Source organism: Cryptomeria japonica, chromosome 2, assembly GCF_030272615.1.
Source record: "Cryptomeria japonica chromosome 2, Sugi_1.0, whole genome shotgun sequence".
NCBI lineage: Eukaryota > Viridiplantae > Streptophyta > Pinopsida > Cupressales > Cupressaceae > Cryptomeria > Cryptomeria japonica.
Window position 1 is genome coordinate 132,420,816 of NC_081406.1, and position 20,438 is coordinate 132,441,253.

Sequence of the window (20,438 nt, forward strand, 5' to 3'; positions counted from 1 at the left end):
TATAATTGATTTTGTAGTTGTGGTTGAAGAACAACATTGTAAAAAAAAATGGCTTTATATAAATAATCAAGGTTGATTAATCTAATACAAATCATTAAATCAAAATTAATATATATTAATAACAACTGGTTTGACAAATTGAAATGTGAATCTTCAAAATTGAATGTAATAAATGAGCGTGATTGGCTTTGGGAACACAAAAGTGATGTCAATTCTATGCAAAATTGATTCACCAAGGTACAAAATCACAATCTAATGAATGTCTTAAGCTCTATACAAATGGAAAAAAAACCTTTATAGGTTGAATATGAGTTCCTTTAGATCAACCTTGAGTTATATGAGAATGATTTGATATTGGGGTGAGTTGGGGTGAGCTATGCCTTATACAAATGATTTGATATGCATGAGCCAATTATGATTGACATAAATGATTTGACATACAATTGTAGTGGATGTTTCTTCACTTCCACCTTTGTGTCTTTGAATTCGACAAAGTGGTGTTTAGATACACTTTAAGTGAGGATTCTAGATAACTAGGGTCAAGTGCTCCTAGGTCAACCTCTTGTACCAACCAATTTTACAACACTCAGCAAATATTTGAAGAGAACATATGCTCACATGCAAATGGCCTACATGATTATGATAAAGATAATGATTCTTTCATTTCATTGAAAATAAAAAGTCCTGTAATAAAATTCATTTTAATGCGTATTAAATGATTTTAAAAAACACGACATCAAGAATTCTTTTAAAAAAAGTCAACTCATAGTAGCTAGTATCATGGGCTAAGAAGATTGAAATTTGAATTTGTGCATTTAAATTAAGGGTTCAATTTCATGCTCCTCAAAATTGAATTAAGTCAATATCATGTCTTTCAAATTTGTCCTAAATAAGAAAACTAATTAATTTCAAACAAAAAAAAACAATACATAGAAAAGTGTGCTAATATAAAACAATAAAATGACCAAGTGAAAATAATATAAAATCGAATCTAAAAAACAAATAGAAAAAATAATATAAATAAAAAAAATAAATATTAAATCATTAAAAAAACTTAAAGACATAAAACACCTTTAAAATTTTTCACTATTACAAATATATCTATCATTCAATGGGAATGGATAGCCTAACCCATCTACTTACCAAATATCTCCACAAAATCAGATCCTAGTAAGCTAACACTCCCCACCGATTGCGTTAACAAATCCCTAAATTTTCCACTTTTTTACGAAAGACTATTCAGCTGGCACCTCAAATTGATCACCAAACAAAAAAGGTAATCAAAGTGATTTAGATTCTATAATACTATATTCTTGAAATTATAGAACGCCACCTGTAATTTTGGGTTGAGTATAATCTCTGCTTTACTCATTACAAAACTTAAAACATGGAGTAAAAGCAAACCCCACAACTTCTGTAGCTTTGCGTATTAATGGTGGAGCACAGAAAAGGTAGATTCATGTTTCTCGGACGGTAAGGCGTATCACCGTCCGATCGCACGGTTAGTAAATATTCCAAAATCCTTGGAATTGCACATCACCGTAATTGTCCACAGATTCACATCTATTATTGCCAACCACTGAAAGTGGGCCATATATCTAGCAATACTTTACTTGCATATCGCTTTCAAATTTTTATTTTTTTGATTCATTTCTTTGGAATCTCGGACACATTATTTACTTTTTGAACGACAGTTGGAATCGCAAAGTATCTAGCCAAACTAACATAGAACAGAAACCACGAAGATTCTTTACGTTGGAAAGCAATTTAAAGTGCTAATATACCTTGAGTGAAGATATTTACAACCTTGAATTTTGCCACCAAATTTGCAGCTGAAGGCACATTTTGCCCATTTAAAGATGCTGCTTTGACCGGCAGGTGAAAATTACATTTTTAAATTTTTCTTGGAAGGTTAGATACACAATCCAGTGCGAATAGTGACAATCTGGTTGGAAATTTGTATATATGTGATGGTAAGGGTGACCAAGATTCATAGGAAAGAAACTGAATTGTAGGTGAGACTTAGAAGGGTAGTTGAGATGGATTTGGTTTCTGTCAATAGGTTCTTGTGTCTTGTCTTCCTCTTGTTTTGCTTTCTGAAATTCGATAGAGTTGTAGAAGCAGCACGAATCCATTTCAATAGTGAAATTCGCTTGCCATCAGATAGGGAAGATGAAGCTGGGGGGACCAAATGGGCTGTTCTCATTGCAGGCTCTGCAGGATACTCAAACTATAGACACCAGGTGATATTTTTGTGTACATCCCTCCATACCCAACTGTGTGTATATTATAATACAACATTAGAGATTTTATAACTACTGGCGTATGCTTGCCGGTAATCAAAGTAGTATATTATAACAGATATTACTTCTACTCATATATGCTTGTGGGTAGTCATAAGAATATATCAAGCTGACATAGTTGTCTTTATTTAACACCCAGTATCTCCACCGATGATGCTTGTGGGTGTTTAGTCAAGATACTTCTCTGTTAGCTTATATAATCTATTTGGACTAACCACAGGCATATATTAGTCAATTTGTTTGGTTTTATATATTCATTAACGGTGTTGCATATAGATAATTTTATGTCACCATACATGTTCTCCACCCCTGCTTCACATTAACCTGCAGGTGTAGCTTAAAATAGTTAGATAAATCTAATTGTGAACTGCAAATAGTGTTTAGATTAGGAAGATCTAAGCACACGGATATATGCTAACAAAGAAATTGATATCATATGTGATTTCGACTCCATATCTCTGTCTTGGAGTCTTGCTCTGATGATATACTTGATTGCTAATGTTTCTTCCTTGTTATGAAAGTAGAGTGTACTTTAATGGATACTTTGGTGTTTTTGTTTATGCATGTATATATAGTGGCTAAATGATATATGATTAGATAGATGATAGATCTAGTCCCATACAGAGATGTGGATAGACCACATACATGGAGAAATATGATTGTAGCGCTTTTTGAATTTTAAGACATGTGAGAACATACAGTAAGAGAATCTAAGCTTATGTAAGCTGAATGTTGAATTACTGGTTTTGCAGGCTGATGTTTGCCATGCATACCAAATTCTTAAAAAAGGGGGGCTGAAAGATGAAAATATTGTAGTGTTTATGTACGATGATATAGCACATAATCCTGCAAATCCCAGACCAGGGATTATCATCAACCATCCTGAAGGAGAAGACGTCTATGCAGGTGTTCCTACGGTATGCTCAATTTCAACTTTTTTTCTTTATTAATCTGATCTTTAAGGGCCCAGTGCGTGACTTCATACTAGATCTTCCAAGACTGCACGTAATCTAATTGTATATTTTCATTTCATGCAGGATTACACAGGAAGTGAGGTAAATACAGATAACTTTTATGCTGCTATCCTTGGAGATAAGGATGCCGTAAAAGGTGGAAGTGGAAAAGTTGTTGCCAGTGGTCCTAATGACCATATCTTCATTTACTACACCGATCATGGAGGACCAGGAGTGCTTGGTGGGTATATAGAATTCTTTGTTTGTGAACTTTAATATGCAGCAGATTTCTTCCACTTGTGGCTCCCAAGAACTTTTGATTGATGTCAGCATATCTTTCCATAATTCCCTTGATTTTGTTCACACAGAACTTAGAAAGGCCGTTTAGCTTCAGAAGAAAGGGTTTCATGGAACCCCCAAATGTTTTTAATTGATGCCAGTTAATTTTGTGATTTACTTGAGTTTGGTCTCACAGACAGCTTAGAAAGGCCACTTAGCTTCAGAAGGAATGGGTTTTAAACTTTTATGGAAGCCCACTGGCATAACTATTCCTTAGGGGAAAAAACGTTCACATAGAGGATTGATAAGCTAGCTTACTTGAGCTCTAAATATGTGGTTCTAAAGGCTCCTAGCATGATGGATCCCATATTCACAGACTAACTGAAAAGAACTATATGATAGTAAGCTTGATCATTTATTTATGTGTCACGTAAAGATTATATTTTCCTCAAACAAAAAAAGAGCAACCAAACGGAAATTAGGAAATCCTTTTTCTATCAGATATTTTGTTCTTCTTTTTGGCTCAATTTCTTAAGAGCATCAGTTCATACTGTGTTTGTTATTCAAATCGTCTATTTAAGCCGTTTCATCAAAGTAGGTTTTACTTTAGATTTGGTTATATAGGAAGTCTTGCATACTCTAGGAAGATTTCCTTGGTTTTTGTTCTTATTAGTGTAAAGACAATCCAATTTTTGCTAAATAAATACTCTAAATTATTCTACACAAGCCAATAATCAATTAAAACTATTACTATTGAATTATGTAAAAGAAGTAAAATTTGATAATTAGGAGATCAGATCTATGTAGATCCATGAGTTTCATCAGCCCTAATTTTTAATTTAAGGGACTGATTTTTAAGTATCTTTCATGTTGATTTATTTGATGTAAGAAAATTGATTCATACAAATGATTTGAACATTTTATCCATGGTTAACATCTAACAATGAACACTACAAGTTGTATGCTTCTAGGCATGGCAGGTGACCTGCTTTGCTAGTTTTTTATTGCCACATTAAATTCTTGTTTTATCAATCTTTTATAAAGTTCCATACTCTTGAGACCTATTCCCATGATTGGTGAAATGGCTTGTAGGAATGCCAAGCGGTCCTTTCCTCTATGCAGAGGATCTTATTGATGTTTTGAAGAAAAAATATGCTGCTGGAACCTACAAAGAAATGGTAAGTAAAGTTAACTAATAGTGTTTATATTGAACATGAGTTCATAAGGCCAGTGCTTTGTCAATTTATAGTTGTGTAGTTACACCCTTCCCATAGATTTATCATCTGATTTGGATTTCTATAGAATTAAAATCCCATCGACACTAATATATGGCCACCTATTCAAGGCAATTTTACTCAAATACAAGTCTACTGCCTTTCGTACTGAAAACATTTTTGAGTTCTTGAGATTTACTATAAGGTATTTGATTATGCAGGTATTTTATCTAGAAGCATGTGAAAGTGGAAGCATATTTGAAGGTTTACTTCCAGAGGGAATGAATATATATGTTACAACAGCATCTAATGCAGAAGAAAGCAGTTGGGGAACATACTGTCCTGGAATGATCCCCTCTCCTCCTCCAGAATTTGACACCTGCCTTGGAGACCTGTACAGTGTAGCTTGGATGGAAGACAGGTTTGTTATACTGTGTTATAAGAGGTCCAATGAAAGACCTTAACTCACAACTTGCCTATTGAGATTTACTTTTTATGTTTGCAGTGAAGAGCACAACACCGTATTCGAAACCATAAAGCAGCAGTATGTAGTGGTAAGCATATTTCACATGCCTTAGACAGTTTGGTAATCCTGGGAGCAACCTGAATTTTTAGAATGATTTTACTTCTGTTTATATGTGATATTTTACAATAGTGCCAATTGTAATGATGAATTCTCTCATAAAAACACTTCCTGATTATATGGCTTTGGTTTAATGTTTAGGTTTGCCAAGATCTCACATAATCCCTACACTTGCTGTATGGGCACAAAATCTTATTCCTCCTAACCATGAGAAATGAAAATTTCAACACAAAAACTTGAAACTTGACATCCTCACCTTGCCACTTCAACATATAGGCAGTTTATTATTTGCTGCATGCCCATATACAGATAAACATATTTTAATTTGCACATATATATCATATTCTGTACAATTCTAAACAACAGTTACATACCCTGCTCTGTGCAGTATATACATTTGATTTTTAAAGTAATGATTTAAAAGTATTTTCTTCAATGATTTCATCTCTCTATGCAGCGGTGAATATATAATCACTCCAGAATGACTGTTATCATAGCTTATGTGTTTTAACGTGTGACAGGTGAAAGAAAGAACATTAAACGATGGTTCATACATGGGCTCCCATGTGATGCAATATGGTGACATTCCCATCAGTGAGGAATCATTATCCTTCTATGTGGGCTTTGATCCTGCCAATGCTAATGCTACCTTTGAGAACAGTTTACCACGATATCTTAAGGATAAAAACCCTACATCTATAAATCAGCGTGATGCAGATCTTCTCCACCTGTGGCAAAAGGTTGGTAAACAGAAAAAATAAGATAGTCTTCTTGCTGGCTTATACAATTGTTGAAAACATGTTCATGTCAAACTAGATTTAATGTACAAGAGGCATTGCAGACATCAAGTGCCTCCATTTTCGTTGTTCTGAAACATTCATTTAGCGTTTTTTAGAAAAAGATTTTGGAGTAATTATGTTTATTTTGTTCTGATCAAGGACATTCATGGAAGATATTTTAGTCTTACAGCTTATCTATAACAATAACTGGGGCTTTCCTCCCTTGCAGTATCAGAGATCCAAGGTTGATTCCCCAGAAAAATTGAAGGCTGAAAAAGAACTCACTGAAGCCATGGCACATCGTTCACATGTGGATACAAGCATAAAGCTTATTGGAAAGCTTTTGTTTGGATCAGAAATAGGCTCCTCTGTTTTGAGTGCTGTACGACCACGTGGGCAATCTTTGGTTGATGATTGGGACTGCCTTAAAGCATTGGTAATAATTATTTCTCATATATTTCATTTGCATTAATCGTATCTAGTTCCCCACTTCTATATTATAAAAATATTACAGAAGGAAATAAGAATTGAAATTATTATTTTTTACCTCATGTTTTCTTCATGCCAAATTTCAAATTGGTAGTAAGATAACATGTAATGTTAGGAATATTTTTCATGCTAGTCTTTTGTGCAATCTATTGTAGCTGCTAATATTGCTTGTCTATGACAGGTACACACATACGAATCCCACTGTGGACCACTTTCCCAGTATGGGATGAAACACATGCGTTCTCTAGCAAATATCTGTAACAAAGGTATTGGTGTGGATACCATGGCTGAAGTTTCATCTGAGGCATGCACTCAAATCCCAGCTGTGAAATGGAGTTCACTCGTAGTTGGCCACACTGACTGATCACTCATAATGCAAAAATAATTTCAAGAAAGATTTCCCTGTAATTATGTAAATATCATCTTAATCTATTTCAGATTGGTAATTAAGCTGAAATTAGAGCATTCAGTAAAAACTTATTATAGATATTATAGAAAGTCTACTTTGTAGCTTTGTTTCCAGTTGGTTTCCATCATACCGATTCATGTAATGCCATAACAGTGATGTTTCTGGAGTTGAAGGCTATGCAGCCATTCAAAATCCAAATATGTAATGTGCAGCATCACTGCTATTGCCAGACTTAAAATGAGGATCAAACAAAGAGAAAAAAATGGAACCTTCTCAGCAGATGTATTGAGATATATTTGATCTATAAAATTCAGTTCAGCATCTTATAATTATGACTGTGTTCATGTCAAGCCATGATATTGCGATTCTGTATGCTAATGAAAGCTCTCTTGATTAGGGCTGCCCTTGGTCAACAGCTGAACATATCAATTGGAAAAATAGCTAACATATAATCAAGTGCTCATTTTCAATTATAAAATTCAAATTACTTCTGATTCAAGAGACCCAAGAAACTTCTAATACATACCTATTAAGTCAAACACATTGATAATGTTTTTTATTTAAAATGCTTTGCTACTAATTAAAAAAGGAAAAAGAATTTGGGTTAGCATTCATGAGATCTATGTAACTCTGAGGTATCTGCAATGTGGCCAGTTAGCCACAGCTCATGACAAACATTTATCTAACTGCACTGCTTGGTGTTAGTAGTTTATAATCCTATCCTAAATGTTGGATTATAACCTGAGCATTCTTGAGGCATAATCATAGCAAGTTGCTTAATTTTGAGGATTCTAATTTTTCTTTAGTTCCATGATGCTGAGGAATAGCAGGAGCTTGGTAGTAACTTGGTTGACAACTACAACTTGAAAGTAGCTTCTTGGTGTGGAAGGAGCAAGCTTTTCTAGAAATGATTCAGATTATTCTTCGTTCAATACTTGTTCAGTGGCCCCTCAAATATCCATTTTCTGAAATTTTCATAATAAAACAAAGTGCAATCTACTAATTTTCTACCTTGAATGCTCATCCTGGGTCATTTTTCTGTAAGGTTTCAAGTAAAATCTAAGGATCACTACCAAGGTTCTGTGCTTGAAAGTAGTGATTGTCAAAAGAGGTTTCATGGTTGCCTTACAAAAACAAAGGTCATGACAGATAAACAAAGGATGGGGATCACATGTAGTGGTGAAACCAATACACTTTAAAACAATATGAGATTTAAATACGTCTCCAGTGCTATACTTAATACTGGAACCTTAGGTTGTCTGAAATGGTAGTATGAAGAAAAAATAGGTCATAGACGAGAGCTGTATCTAAAACAAACTAGGCTACTTTTCAGAGAAAATGGTAAAATAGATGCGAGTTAAATAACACAGATTGACATTATATGCTAAGTAATCCAGATTCAAAAAGGATGAAGAGAAAAGATGTGTCTAATTAATAAGAAGAGTCCTAAAAGATCCTTAAAGAGGATTTGAAGATGATACTAAAAACATTTGTGTGAATGCCCACAATTTTGCCATTATGCACTAGAAATCTTAATCTCAGTTCTGCTTGATGCCAGAAAACAACAATTCGCTACTCATTGCCAAAGATACAATGTTCACAAATCATTACCAAATGGAAAAACAGGTTTTATTAAATAATGCAATACAACTTTTTCTTTCTAAATCAGCATTGCTTTCTGGAGTTGGATGCCCTATAATTATTTTACAGAAACAAAATTAGTACCCAAATTGGAATCATTGTAAGGTGCCATCATGCAGGCCCACTTTGTCTAGAATGAAAAAGAAAGCATTTATGGTGCATCCAACTTTTGTTAAGCTAGTTTTGAAATACACCTCAAGTACGCATGCATAGCACAGACTTAAATGAGAAAAAATTAGTTACCTATTAGCTGAAAATAAAATCATTTCAGGAGGCAAGGGTGCATGAGTTGTAAAAACTTAACGTGTTTCTCAAACAGTTTCTGTGGATTGGCAGGCAAAAGCATCATAGATGAGGCCTGCATATAAACTATACTGCTTTTCAAAGAAAGGATGAGAGTTAAATAACACTGATCAACATTATATGCTAAGCAATCCCGATCCAGAAAGGATGAAGACAAAAGGTATGTCTAATTAACAAGCACAGTCGTAAAAGATACTCATAGAGGATATGAAAGTAATTCTAAGAAAAGGATGTGAATGCACATGATTTTGCTAGCATGTGCTATAAATTTTAATCTCAGGTCTGTTTGATGCCAGAAAACAACTATCAGCTACTGATTGTTGAAGATAATGTTCACCAATTACTACCAAATTGAAAGACAGGTTTTTATTTTATCAATGAAAGCAATTAGTATCCTTTCCTGGATTTGGATGCCTTGTAATTATTTTGTGAAGACAGAGTTAGTGCCCTTATTGGAACCATTATAAGTTGCTATCATGTAGACCGACTTTGTATCGAATGAAAGACAAAGCATTTATGGTGCATCTGATTTGTGCTCGGCTAGTTTTGAAATACGCCTCTAGCATGGATGTAAAGCACAACCTTGAATAAGAGAAATTTTGTCACCCGTCAGCTGAAAATAAAACCATTGCAGGAGGCAAAGGTGCACGAGTTTCAATGCTTATGTAATTCTCAAACAGTTTCTGTGGATTAACAGGAAAAAGCCTTCATATAATAAAATGAAGCTGAGAACAAGAAACACAGTTGCAGGAGCACTCTTCTACCAAAAACATGTACCGAGTATATAACAGGGGACAAGATCAGCACAAAAAAAGTAATTAGTCATGGCTAATGAAATCTATGAAGAGAATACAGTACCACCACACTAAAGAAATTCATTGCAAAGATTCACCAGGAAAATTGAACCCAGGATGTACTCAAATCTCCTGGTAGCTGCATTTAAATGTAATTTCCTGGTGACACTATTCTTGCAAAAGATATAGCAAAATTAATCAAAAAAATACTAATGTGTAGGATATGGTTCACGCTAAGTTTTACACCAGGAAGCTGCCTAATTAGGTACCTGTTGTGACGTTTTCACACATCGCCCCATTGCAAATGGGGACCCTTGCGCTTTTTTTGCTTTTTAGGGTTTGTTTTTTGGTTTTTTAGGGTTTTGTTAGTTAGCCTTTGCATTTTGAGTGTCGCCCAGGGGATCACATGGATAAGCAAGTCCGGCTTGAGTGATGTCTTGATCCTGAAATTTGGCTAAGTCTGGAATGCCCTGAAATTTGGCCAAGTCTGGAATGTCTTGATCCTGAAATTTGACTAAGTCTGGAAACTGAAAAACCTCAAAAAATTAGATTTTGCAATATAACTCCTGGAGGTCTGAAACCACTCTCAAACATCCTGAAAGTATATATGGAATATAGCTTAAAGTATAAGAAATGTTTCTTCTTTATTATACTTAAATGTTATATTCCATAAAAATTATCCTGATAGAGAGTTCAAAAAGTCAAATTTCGCTCCTGTCCTTCACTGAGGATCTAGAGCGAATTTCGCTCTTGTCCCTCTCCAAGGGACCAAGGCAAAGCGCTCCTGTCCCTCACCAAGGGTCCAGAGTGAAAAGGCTTAGTGGAGTCATTCCTGACCTTGTTTGGACGAATTGAGACATCAAAGGCATGGTGAAGGACAAAATGAGCATAATGGAGCATTCAAACTTAATCAAAGACAATGAAATGATGGAGTTTTGCCTAGAAGGGTAATTTTGCTCCTGTCCCTCACTGAAGGACCGGAGCTTGAATTCCAAATTTGCATTATCCTTCCCAAATTTAAGTGATTTCGCGATTTGAAGAGGTCAAAGGAAGTATGTTTTATCCGTTGAATATAACTTAAGTACACTTCAATGAAGAAAATCGGCCTAAGTAACAAGTTCGCTCCTGTCCCTCTCCAAGGGACCAAGGTGATTGGCTAGGGCGCTCCTGTCCCTCTCCAAGGGACCAGAGCGATTTTCCCTCAAGACAAGTTTTGGGCAAGAGAAAAACAAGTTTTACGTTTGAGGTGGGTGAAGGAAGACGCGATCAATCCGTTGAAGATAATTTTGGGAGCTAGTAAAACACGAGTGAGCTTATAAATGCAAAATCGCTCCTGTCCCTCTCCAAGGGACCAGGGCGAAATATACATTGTCAAGTCTTCCCCTCCAAATTTGGACGAGTCCAAGTCAAGACACAAGGTCAAAATGATATTTAAAGTGCTTCAAGCGGGTACGAGATTGCAAAGACCACCAAATCGATGAAAATTGGCTAGGGCGCTCCTGTCCCTCTCCAAGGGACCAGAGCGAAATGTTCAATATGCCTAATAGCCTAACGATTGAAATACCATTTCTCATTTTCACGACTTAAGATAAAATGGAGAAAGCATGTTTTGTGCCTTAAAGGTAGTTCAAGGACGATGAGATCAAGAATTTGCACAATCAACTAAATGGCGCTCCTGTCCTTCACTCAAGGACCAGGGCAAAAATCTTGGGAAAGCACGTTTTTGCCTTGAAGAAGCGGGTTGAACATGCATAGAAGAGATGAACGAAGGTCATTGCTTACCTCCAAACTTGATTTGGCGATCTAAAGGACAAAGACCAAGGACAAAAGATGAAATCGCTCCTGTCCCTCACCAAGGGACCAGGGCGAAAATGCTTTAAAGTGCACTCATTTCAAAGATCGGATAAATTGAACTCGAAATTCTAAGTAAAATGCCATCTTGGACGTCAGAAATGAGGTCTTGGACGTAAAAAACAAGAAGTGTGAGGTCCAAAGGGTATAGGCGCTCCTGTCCCTCTCCAAGGGACCAGAGCGATCTTGTTGATATCTATTATTTTCCCATGCTTGGGCGCCAATATCCTTCAAATTGCACTAAACGCCAAATTCGATAAAACCTTGAAATATTTTAAAATTAAATTGACATTTAATGATGGCGCATGGCATTTAATAATTAATTTTGATCCTTAAAATCGAAATTTTTAATTATAAAGGCATTTGAAATTAATTATTAATTTAAAATCAAAAAAGAGGGCGCTTGGGGTATTATCTATTATTTTTTGCAAAGTCGGCCTCTTTCTTTTTATTAATTTTATCTATTTTGGGGCCTATTTCACCAAGTCGGCCCATGGAAATAAAATGGTGAGCGCTCTATATATTTGAGGCATGTTTTCATTATTCAAATCATTCACTCATCATTTCAAATGCGATTTGGAAGAGCAATTTGAGGAGCGAATTTCTACCAAGAGTGGAGACTAAGAAGGGCGAAATTCATATTGAAGGCTATTGGAGAGGCGAATTTCTTACTAGATTGGAGGATAATTTCCAGATTTTTGAAGACAGTTGAAGGCGAATTTCCAGATCTTGAAGAAGCTAGCTAATGGAGGCGCAATTTGTTCAAGAGAAGGCTTTGATCTACACTTTGCCTAGCAAAATTCATCTATTTTTACATCATTTCTTAGAGTTAATTCTCAAGAAGAGGTATGGCAAAATCATCTTGACACCCTTATTCAAGGTTTGATTTTTTAGACATTTTTTGGAAAAATCTAAGTATTACATGGTTAATTAGGAAATGATAACTCAAGATTTACCATGAAGTTTCCTAATTAAAATCTTGAATCTTCCTTTTAAGTTTAAATTTTAGATTTCAAGATATATTATTAATTGTGAAATGTTGTGTAGGTATCAAGATGGCGACTCCCAAGCTCGAAGGATCTACAAGTCGGAAGGCTCTCCTCAAGGAAAATCAAGCCAGATCAAGGACCGTCTCCTCCAAGAAGATCAAGCAAGGACTAAGGGCGACCTCTTCCAATCTAGCGTTCCAAGGCGAGGTACATCATCATCCTGCAAATCAAGGACACAAGAAGTCAGAGCAAAGGGTTCGTTGAAGAAGTAGATAGTTCCAGAAGAATTAATTAAGGCTAACTTCTCAACGTTACTGAATTGAGTATCAACCAAGTGTCAAATGAGGTGGCATCCTAGTCATCACTTCTCCAGTCAATGTGGTCCACCTCAGCATGTCCAGATTCAATGTACCTAACTCATGGAAGGTGGCACAAACTCCGATGTACCTACCCCAGCTATCCATTGGTCAATTTTTCCAGAGAGGACATGTGTCCAAGCAATACAATTTTATCATTGGTCAAGCATTAAATGTTATGTAATGGTTGTAACAAACCCTAATTAGGGTTTTCATTGTAAAATCTTGGCCATTGATCTCAATTCGATCTAGGCCATCGAATTGTATTGAGGGCACTATATAAGCCCTGGCATTTCATTTGTAAAGGCAATAGTTAGAATATAGAAGTAGTTAGAAGGATATAGAAAAGAGTTAGTGAATAGAGAGTAGTTAGAAGGTGATTAGCAGTTATTAGTCTAGCAATTAGAGTAGAATAGGAGGACAAGGCAAGAAATTGTTGCCATTGATTGTAAACAAACTCCATTTTCATTGAAGTAATGGTGAAGTGTGTCGTTTCTTGCAATATGCATGGTTTCTTGTTGAATCTTCAATCCTAGATGGTAGATGATTAGATGAATGGAAGAAATGTGCTTGATTGATGGTGAAATTCGTATATCCATATTACTAGCAGTTTGTTGATTGCAGACTTGCCTTGTGTAGTCAACTGGAATCATTCAGCTTAAGCTTAACTTCAATTGTCGCTTCTTCATTGATATGCATCGGCTTGATGGTGTCTATGCTTGCAGTGATGATTTGAACATCATAAAGCTTTCCTTCGAAGATCGCACTAACCTTGTGGAGATGGTCCTGCGATGTCAAAACAAGACTTAGTTAGAATTTCATCAAAGATCATTCATTGCTCCTACATTTTTAGTATTAGGATTAGATCCTTTCCTCGCCCTCGTCTTTTTCCTTTTTTTCAAATCAAAGCTAGTAAGAGCCTGTGTTCCAGCAAAGCAGATCAAAAATTCAATCATCAAATGTAAGTCCCCTTGTGATTCCAGCAAATCACATCATACCACAGAGAGCTTATCCACACGTAGAGACCCTACATCAAAGAACCTTGGAGTCATCCTGATTGATCCTTTTTCGCGACATCTTCAGCAATCAGAGGCTTTATTCAAGAGAGGATAAGGTACCCTTGGGTATTTTATTCTGTGTTAGGCAGTGTACAAAATACACGTCAACAGTACCACACATCCTATTGCTGGTTACCTAGAGTTGTGACTTTTAAGTTTCACAAAGATGGATTGATTCCTCTTGCAGTTATGTATATTGGATCATCTGGGACCTGGTAAACAATGCTTAGAGATGCAGAATTTTATATTCAGGCATAAGAATGGACTAGCATTTGGTCCAGAAGCCTTAGTTAATCAATATATAAGATATAAAAGAAATCCAGAATCAAAGTTTTCGACACAGCATGCTTCATACAGCTTGACCTTCCCTCATTGCCAAGCCCTTTTACATTGCAAATGATTTCCCAAAACCAACAAAAAGAACTAAAACTTTGATTACACATCCAATTGTCAGAAACATTTTCCACGTCTCCAAATATCTTGAAGGCTTAGAAATAAATTCCCCTAGAGTTAAAAGTGAAACTTAATGCTTTCTTCCCACGCACTTTAATGTACACTTCTGTACCGTTAATCAATGCTATTGGTACTATCTCATCTACAGTCCCATTTCCCGATCCAGCAATAGAACAACCAGAGTCTACTAAATTGGCTATGGTAGCACAACTGATGTGCATTCACATGATGATCATGATTATAAAATAAGCTTCAGCACAGAAATTGCTTACATAACTTTTAAGCAGACTCTGCTCCAGCTTCAGCAAAAGAATTATTAGGTGGGACGCCTAATAGTTTTCAGAGGGTTCAATAACATAAATTGAACAAAAACTTACTCAGTCAATTTGTCAAGAGATTTATGCACAGTGAAGGCCTAGGACACAATGCTGTAAGTGTAAGTATACGCCACACTTGTTTTGCTTTTGCCACCTGATTTGGATAGGTACTCAATCTATTGATGTTCTGTTTTTATTTGTTCTCTGTATGTTAGCTTAAGGGCAATCAGGACAATCACCATATCTAGAAAAATTATTTAAATACATGAAGTACTATATTATAGAAACAGGTTTCTGAAAAAATGTAACAATTTTTTTTGGGATAGAAACCACCTATTAGATCACATTTTCCTGCTCAATCATCAGGATGAGTGAAATGGATCACAAATTGTGACTCTTGTCCCAGTTTTTCTTCCAACCACCTGTTTTTTCCAATATATATTGTTGTTTTAACAAAATTTTATTACCCTAAACTTGGTTGCAGGGCAATTGGTAGATGTGCTTGTAAAGGATAATCCGACTTTGAATTCCTAACCCATTCGAGCATCCTGAAATAATAGACATTAATAAATTTCATTCCTATCAACACAGTGATCGGTAGGCCTAAAATTAAAAAAAAATGATTAGATCCCAAACAACAACAAAGCACCATAAACTCACTTAAACTAGAAAATCTTCCACCAAGATGCAAATCTCACATAACAGATAGTCTATGATAGAAAAATCTGTATTGGTACCCAGCCATAACAAGAATCTGGGCTTTCACCACGATATAAGTTTCATTCCTACCAACACAGTGATCGTTAGACCTACAATTAACAATAAAAATATTGGATCGCCCGCTACAATAGCAAAGCACTATAAATCCACTTTAACTTGGAAATTTTCAACCGAGAAAAGCAAATCTCAGATGAAAGATAGCATATAATAGAAAACTCAAAATCGCTACCCAGTTATAACAAGAGTCTGGGTTTTCATCACAGGGCTTAAAACTGGGCATAAATTCATAATATACTGAATAATGCTTCTGAAATTGATACCAAAAATTTCAAACACAGTTTAATTCAAAAGCATTATTCAATATCAGCATGGACAATGAAAATCTAATCTTTAATGGACACAATATACTCCAAAATACAAAACCCATTACAATTCTAGTGCTGTTTCCTTGCTTCTGAATCCAGAAATTCCAAACTTAAATGCTTACCCATTACAATTTTAGTGCTGTTTTTTTAATTCCGAAACCAGAAAATCCAAACTAAAAATGCTTAGCTATGGAATTTCTGAAAAAGCCAATACCCAATACAGTGTTGTGCTGAACTGATTTTAATCGAACTGAAATCAGCTCAGAAGAACCTATTCGTCAATGAGTGGTAGTCTGTTTTACTTACTATTTAAAAGATTCAGTGATCTAGTCTCGTTGATTTCAATCTCCACTCCAGCTTCTGATCTTTTTTCTTCCCTATCTTGAATTTGTAGTGTTTCAATGGCACATGAATTGTTGATCTTGTATCACAGCATGCAAGATTTATAACATTTTTGTCTAACTATTATATCAACGATTTTCACGTGGAGAAAAGGTTCTAGATAATTAGATATAGATAAGCAATCAAAAACGGTCTTGCAAAGATTTCACTTGGATTGGATAGTATTTATTTAATACTATTATGCCATGACACTTGGTTGATATGCTATACGTGTATTTTAGAGGAATTTATTTCCTTTTTAATTATTAGTGATGCAAGCTTGTTTAGCATAAAAAGGTATGTTCTACCTTTTTTTTCTTTCCTTCACTAATCTCAACATAGGCGTCTTGGTTATAATCCCATACCTATTAGCTTATATATATTAATATTCTATATAAAATACATCGAGAGATATCTTTCTCGAGGATCTAACTTTAGGATATAAAATTGATTAAAAAAGAGGCTAGTAGCACTTGCGATGCAATATGGAAGACATTAAATTAGTTAATATATAAATAGACTATTGTATTATTAGGCTTAGGCTTAGGCTTAGACTTAATGTTTAGGGTTAGGCTTAGACTTAGGGTTAGGCTTAATTAGAATTACACTTAGGCTTAGGGTTAGGCTTAATTAGAATTATGCTTAGGATTAAGGGTTATGGCTTCAATTGTGGGTAGGGTTATGGTTGATTTCATGGTTGGGTTATGGTAAGAGTTTAGGTTATGGTTTAGCATTGTGCTCGGGATTATTAATAAGGTTAGGATCTATAACATGGTTATTGTTGGGGTTAGTATTGGAGTTAGGCTTAGGATTTATGTTTATGGTTAAGATTATGCGTAGAGTTAGAGTTTATATCATGATTAGTGTTAGGGTTAGGATTAAGGGTTATGCTTAGAATTATGATTATGGTTATTTTTTAGGGTTAGAGTTATGGTTACTGTTAAGATTTACATCATGGTTATGATTAGAATAAGGATTATGGTTATAATTAGGGGTTAGGATTATGGTTAGGGTTAGGGTTTACATCATGTTTAGGTTTAGGGTCATGTTTTGGGTTAGGGTTTAGGGTTAGGATTAGGGTTATAATTATTGTTTACCTCATGGTTAGGGTTAGGATAAGGGATTAGTTCAGGATAAATGTTCAATTTGTCTTAATCCCCAGTTAGGTTGAAGGTTGGGTTATGATTCCATTTAGTTTATATTAGGGTTCAATTTGTTTTAGTTAGAGAAGTAGGGTTCAAATTAGTTTAATATTTAATTACATGGAGGAGGTTAAGGGTTCATTTCAGTTTAGTTTTAGGTTTAAGGCTCAATATCGTATAGGGTTCAGGGTTAGGGTTTATTGTGGTTAGGATTAGGGTTCATGAAACATGACAATTCTATATAATTTATTATTACGATTAAGGTCATAAATTAGGGTTCTTGATAAATTTGGCATACTATTAATGATAGGGTTAGTTTGATTTAGGGATAGGGTTAGGGGTGTGGTTTAATTTGGTGGTTACAATTTTGTGTTATAGCTTTCAGTTGAAACAAAGGTTAACATTGGTGAATTCATTAGTTTTCACTTTTAATCTTCATATCTAGCGTTCTTCAAAATTGAGAAGTTATATTTGTTATATTTTACATAGTTGTTCTTCTATGCTTAATCTAGTTTTCTATTCTTCATTTATTTTTACGCTACATAATTCCTTTTAATAATATATTTATGTTATTTTAATATTATTTCAAAAATATATTAAAATCATTTAAAATATTCATATGTCAAACTTTAATTGATTTGAAAATGGAGAAATAATAAATTCAGTTACATTAACCATATAAAAGAGGCACTACATTGCCAACTTCGGAATAAGTTTAATAAATTTAAAAAGTTAACTTCTTTTAAATTATTTTATATACAGTCAAAGTTATTGTAATGCATAATCAACTTTTATGTACTAATCTTGAATTTCATGATTGGATGTAATAGATGGTTACACATTTGGAGATGAATTGTCTCAATATTTAAAACATTTAGATTAAATATGTCTCTTCATCTATCTTAAGTTATTAAGATATAAAATTTGATATTATTAAGTTTCATGAATTTCATAATTTTTATAAATGCACTAAATTTAATAACCTAAATACATTTTGGATATCTGATAAGTTTAATAAATTTAAGAACTTTAAAAGATTTATTATAAAATAAAAATTAAAAATATATTTTTTGGAGTACATAAACACTGAGAGTTGGGGGGGGGGGGGGGGGGGGGTGAATCAATGTTTCAACTACACTAAAAAAATTAACAAGGTCTACTTCAAAAACATAGTTTGAAATGAAACTTGATTTTTTCATACAATCAAGTACTTCTTTGTTTGCCTTTTGTTAATCAAGGAAAGTATGCTTTGCATATTTGTGCAAGAAATGAACAAGTGAAATATGTTTGACACACTTGTACAACATATATAAAAATTGTTATGATAGAGTGAATTTGCAATAAAATCAAATTTGATTGAATAGGTATCAAATTGATAAAATGCAAGCAATCATGAAATTGACAACACATAACACAATATGCACAAGTGGAAAGCCTTCATGGGGTAGAAAAAACACTCAAAACTTGCCTCATTGGCTTAATAATGATAAAACCATTTACAGCGCCTCACTAGCAAGAATTCATTGCCTCACTGGCATAGTACCAAAATACACGCCTCACTAGCAATAACCATTACATCAAATAAAAGAGAGTGACAAAGTTTTGACCTCTATTTCAGTGTAAATCACTTCTTGCTTAATCAAGAAGATGTATGTCATGCAATTATGAAAATACTGATAATCAAATTCGGCTCTCAAAATATCATCTTATTTTATACTTTTCTCTCTCTCTTTCTCTTCAAAATAACATTACTCCACACCATATTAAAAGACCATGTGAAATGATGTTAAGCTATAGAAGAATAGAAATAACTGCTTTATAGTACAACTAAATTTTTTTCAACTGTCAGAGTTTGCTAATTTCATAATGTGTTTTTCTTTGAATAAACTGAATGTTGCTTTTACAAGCAAAACTGTCTTTTTCAATATCGTTCTGGTTTCTCTTAATAAAGAGATAATCAACCTACAGTTTTCTCACTAAAGAGTGCATGATAACTGAATGTGTATTAACCACACTAAGAAATTCAACCTCGTACAAGGATTAAGGCCATAATGTTGCACAATGTTTATTTTTGAATAGACAAAGAAAACTAGAATATCAACCATGGTGAAATCCTTAACAAAATGCATGATAACCCAACTTGAACTAAGGAAAACAAAACTACTCGTACTTGGGTTATTTTAACTAAACCCACAACACATAATATACTTAACCATAGACAAGTGAAACCGAATAAGGGTTAATCGAAACAAGGATTTAACATCAACAAATATTTTATTATTTGCATATTAAACAAGGCAAACAAATCGAACACAAAAAACTTTTCTTGAATGAACAAATAATGTCAGAGATTAAAGAAAAGAGAACACCTAAAATTTCTTGCACCTATTAAAATTGTTAATACATGTCAAAAACCTATCACATGATTCCATGCTCGAACCAACAAAATCCACTATCAAACTTTTCACAACTGAAACCGCCTTAGCTGAAACCCTAACTGCTTGAGATTGTGCCCTATCTCAAGAGATTCCAAAATCAAACTTTCAAAAAGACCTTTGGATATGAGTTTTCCTCTTATGACTTATGTCATTAAACTCTTCAAAAATTTATATCCCCAAGATGGGATATAATTCCATTTTTTTTAATTTCAAGTGCCATCTTAATTTCCTTCACCTTGGGCTTTGATCATATGTTTAATGTTCATGACAACTTTGAATTCATAGTGTTTAGAAATGAAACAATCCCTCAAAATTTGCACATATAAATTGAGGTAAACATATAAGTGATGAGTCTTATTATTAAGACCCTTATGCAACTGTGTGCCACCTTTATCATCCTGAATCATATGACCATGCAACCTTTTTCAAATCATGTAACCGTATTTGCAAATCATCACAATTTTAGTTGCTTATCACATATACAAAGTTACAAGACCTTATGCATTATAATAAACATCTTGTTCTGAATGCTTAATCAAATAATGAACTGAAGAGGCCATTATGATGTTACTACATATGCCTCAAATTGAAATACCAACCCATAAGATACTGTGATGTAAA

At 34.3% G+C, this 20,438-nt stretch overlaps 1 protein-coding gene and 1 long non-coding RNA gene across 2 annotated transcripts; one reads left to right on the forward strand and one right to left on the reverse strand.

Annotated features, from left to right (window-relative positions):
* The first annotated feature begins 1,826 nt into the window (after positions 1 to 1,826).
* Positions 1,827 to 7,341, forward strand: LOC131073257 (vacuolar-processing enzyme). The gene is made up of 9 exons (XM_058009664.1): positions 1,827 to 2,243; positions 3,056 to 3,220; positions 3,341 to 3,497; positions 4,628 to 4,713; positions 4,971 to 5,170; positions 5,255 to 5,303; positions 5,854 to 6,072; positions 6,341 to 6,547; positions 6,782 to 7,341. Exons 1-9 carry the CDS (start codon positions 2,040 to 2,042, stop codon positions 6,962 to 6,964), a joined length of 1,470 nt encoding a protein of 489 aa, XP_057865647.1. The 5' UTR covers positions 1,827 to 2,039; the 3' UTR covers positions 6,965 to 7,341.
* A 273-nt stretch (positions 7,342 to 7,614) lies between these two features.
* On the reverse strand, positions 7,615 to 16,308 carry LOC131073258 (uncharacterized). The gene is made up of 4 exons (XR_009112858.2): positions 16,163 to 16,308; positions 15,432 to 15,556; positions 14,116 to 15,319; positions 7,615 to 10,016 (listed from the first exon to the last, which is right to left on the reverse strand). It is a non-coding gene; the product is annotated as an uncharacterized LOC131073258 (long non-coding RNA).
* Between the last annotated feature and the right edge of the window lie 4,130 nt (positions 16,309 to 20,438).

Excerpts from the sequence above, each read along its gene's own strand:
- LOC131073257 (XM_058009664.1), top strand. The coding sequence starts at position 2,040 with ATGGATTTGGTTTCTGTCAATAGGTTCTTGTGTCTTGTCTTCCTCTTG. Across the intron at positions 2,244-3,055 it reads ACTCAAACTATAGACACCAG|GCTGATGTTTGCCATGCATA; the intron begins GTGATATTTTTG and ends CTGGTTTTGCAG. Across the intron at positions 5,304-5,853 it reads TAAAGCAGCAGTATGTAGTG|GTGAAAGAAAGAACATTAAA; the intron begins GTAAGCATATTT and ends AACGTGTGACAG.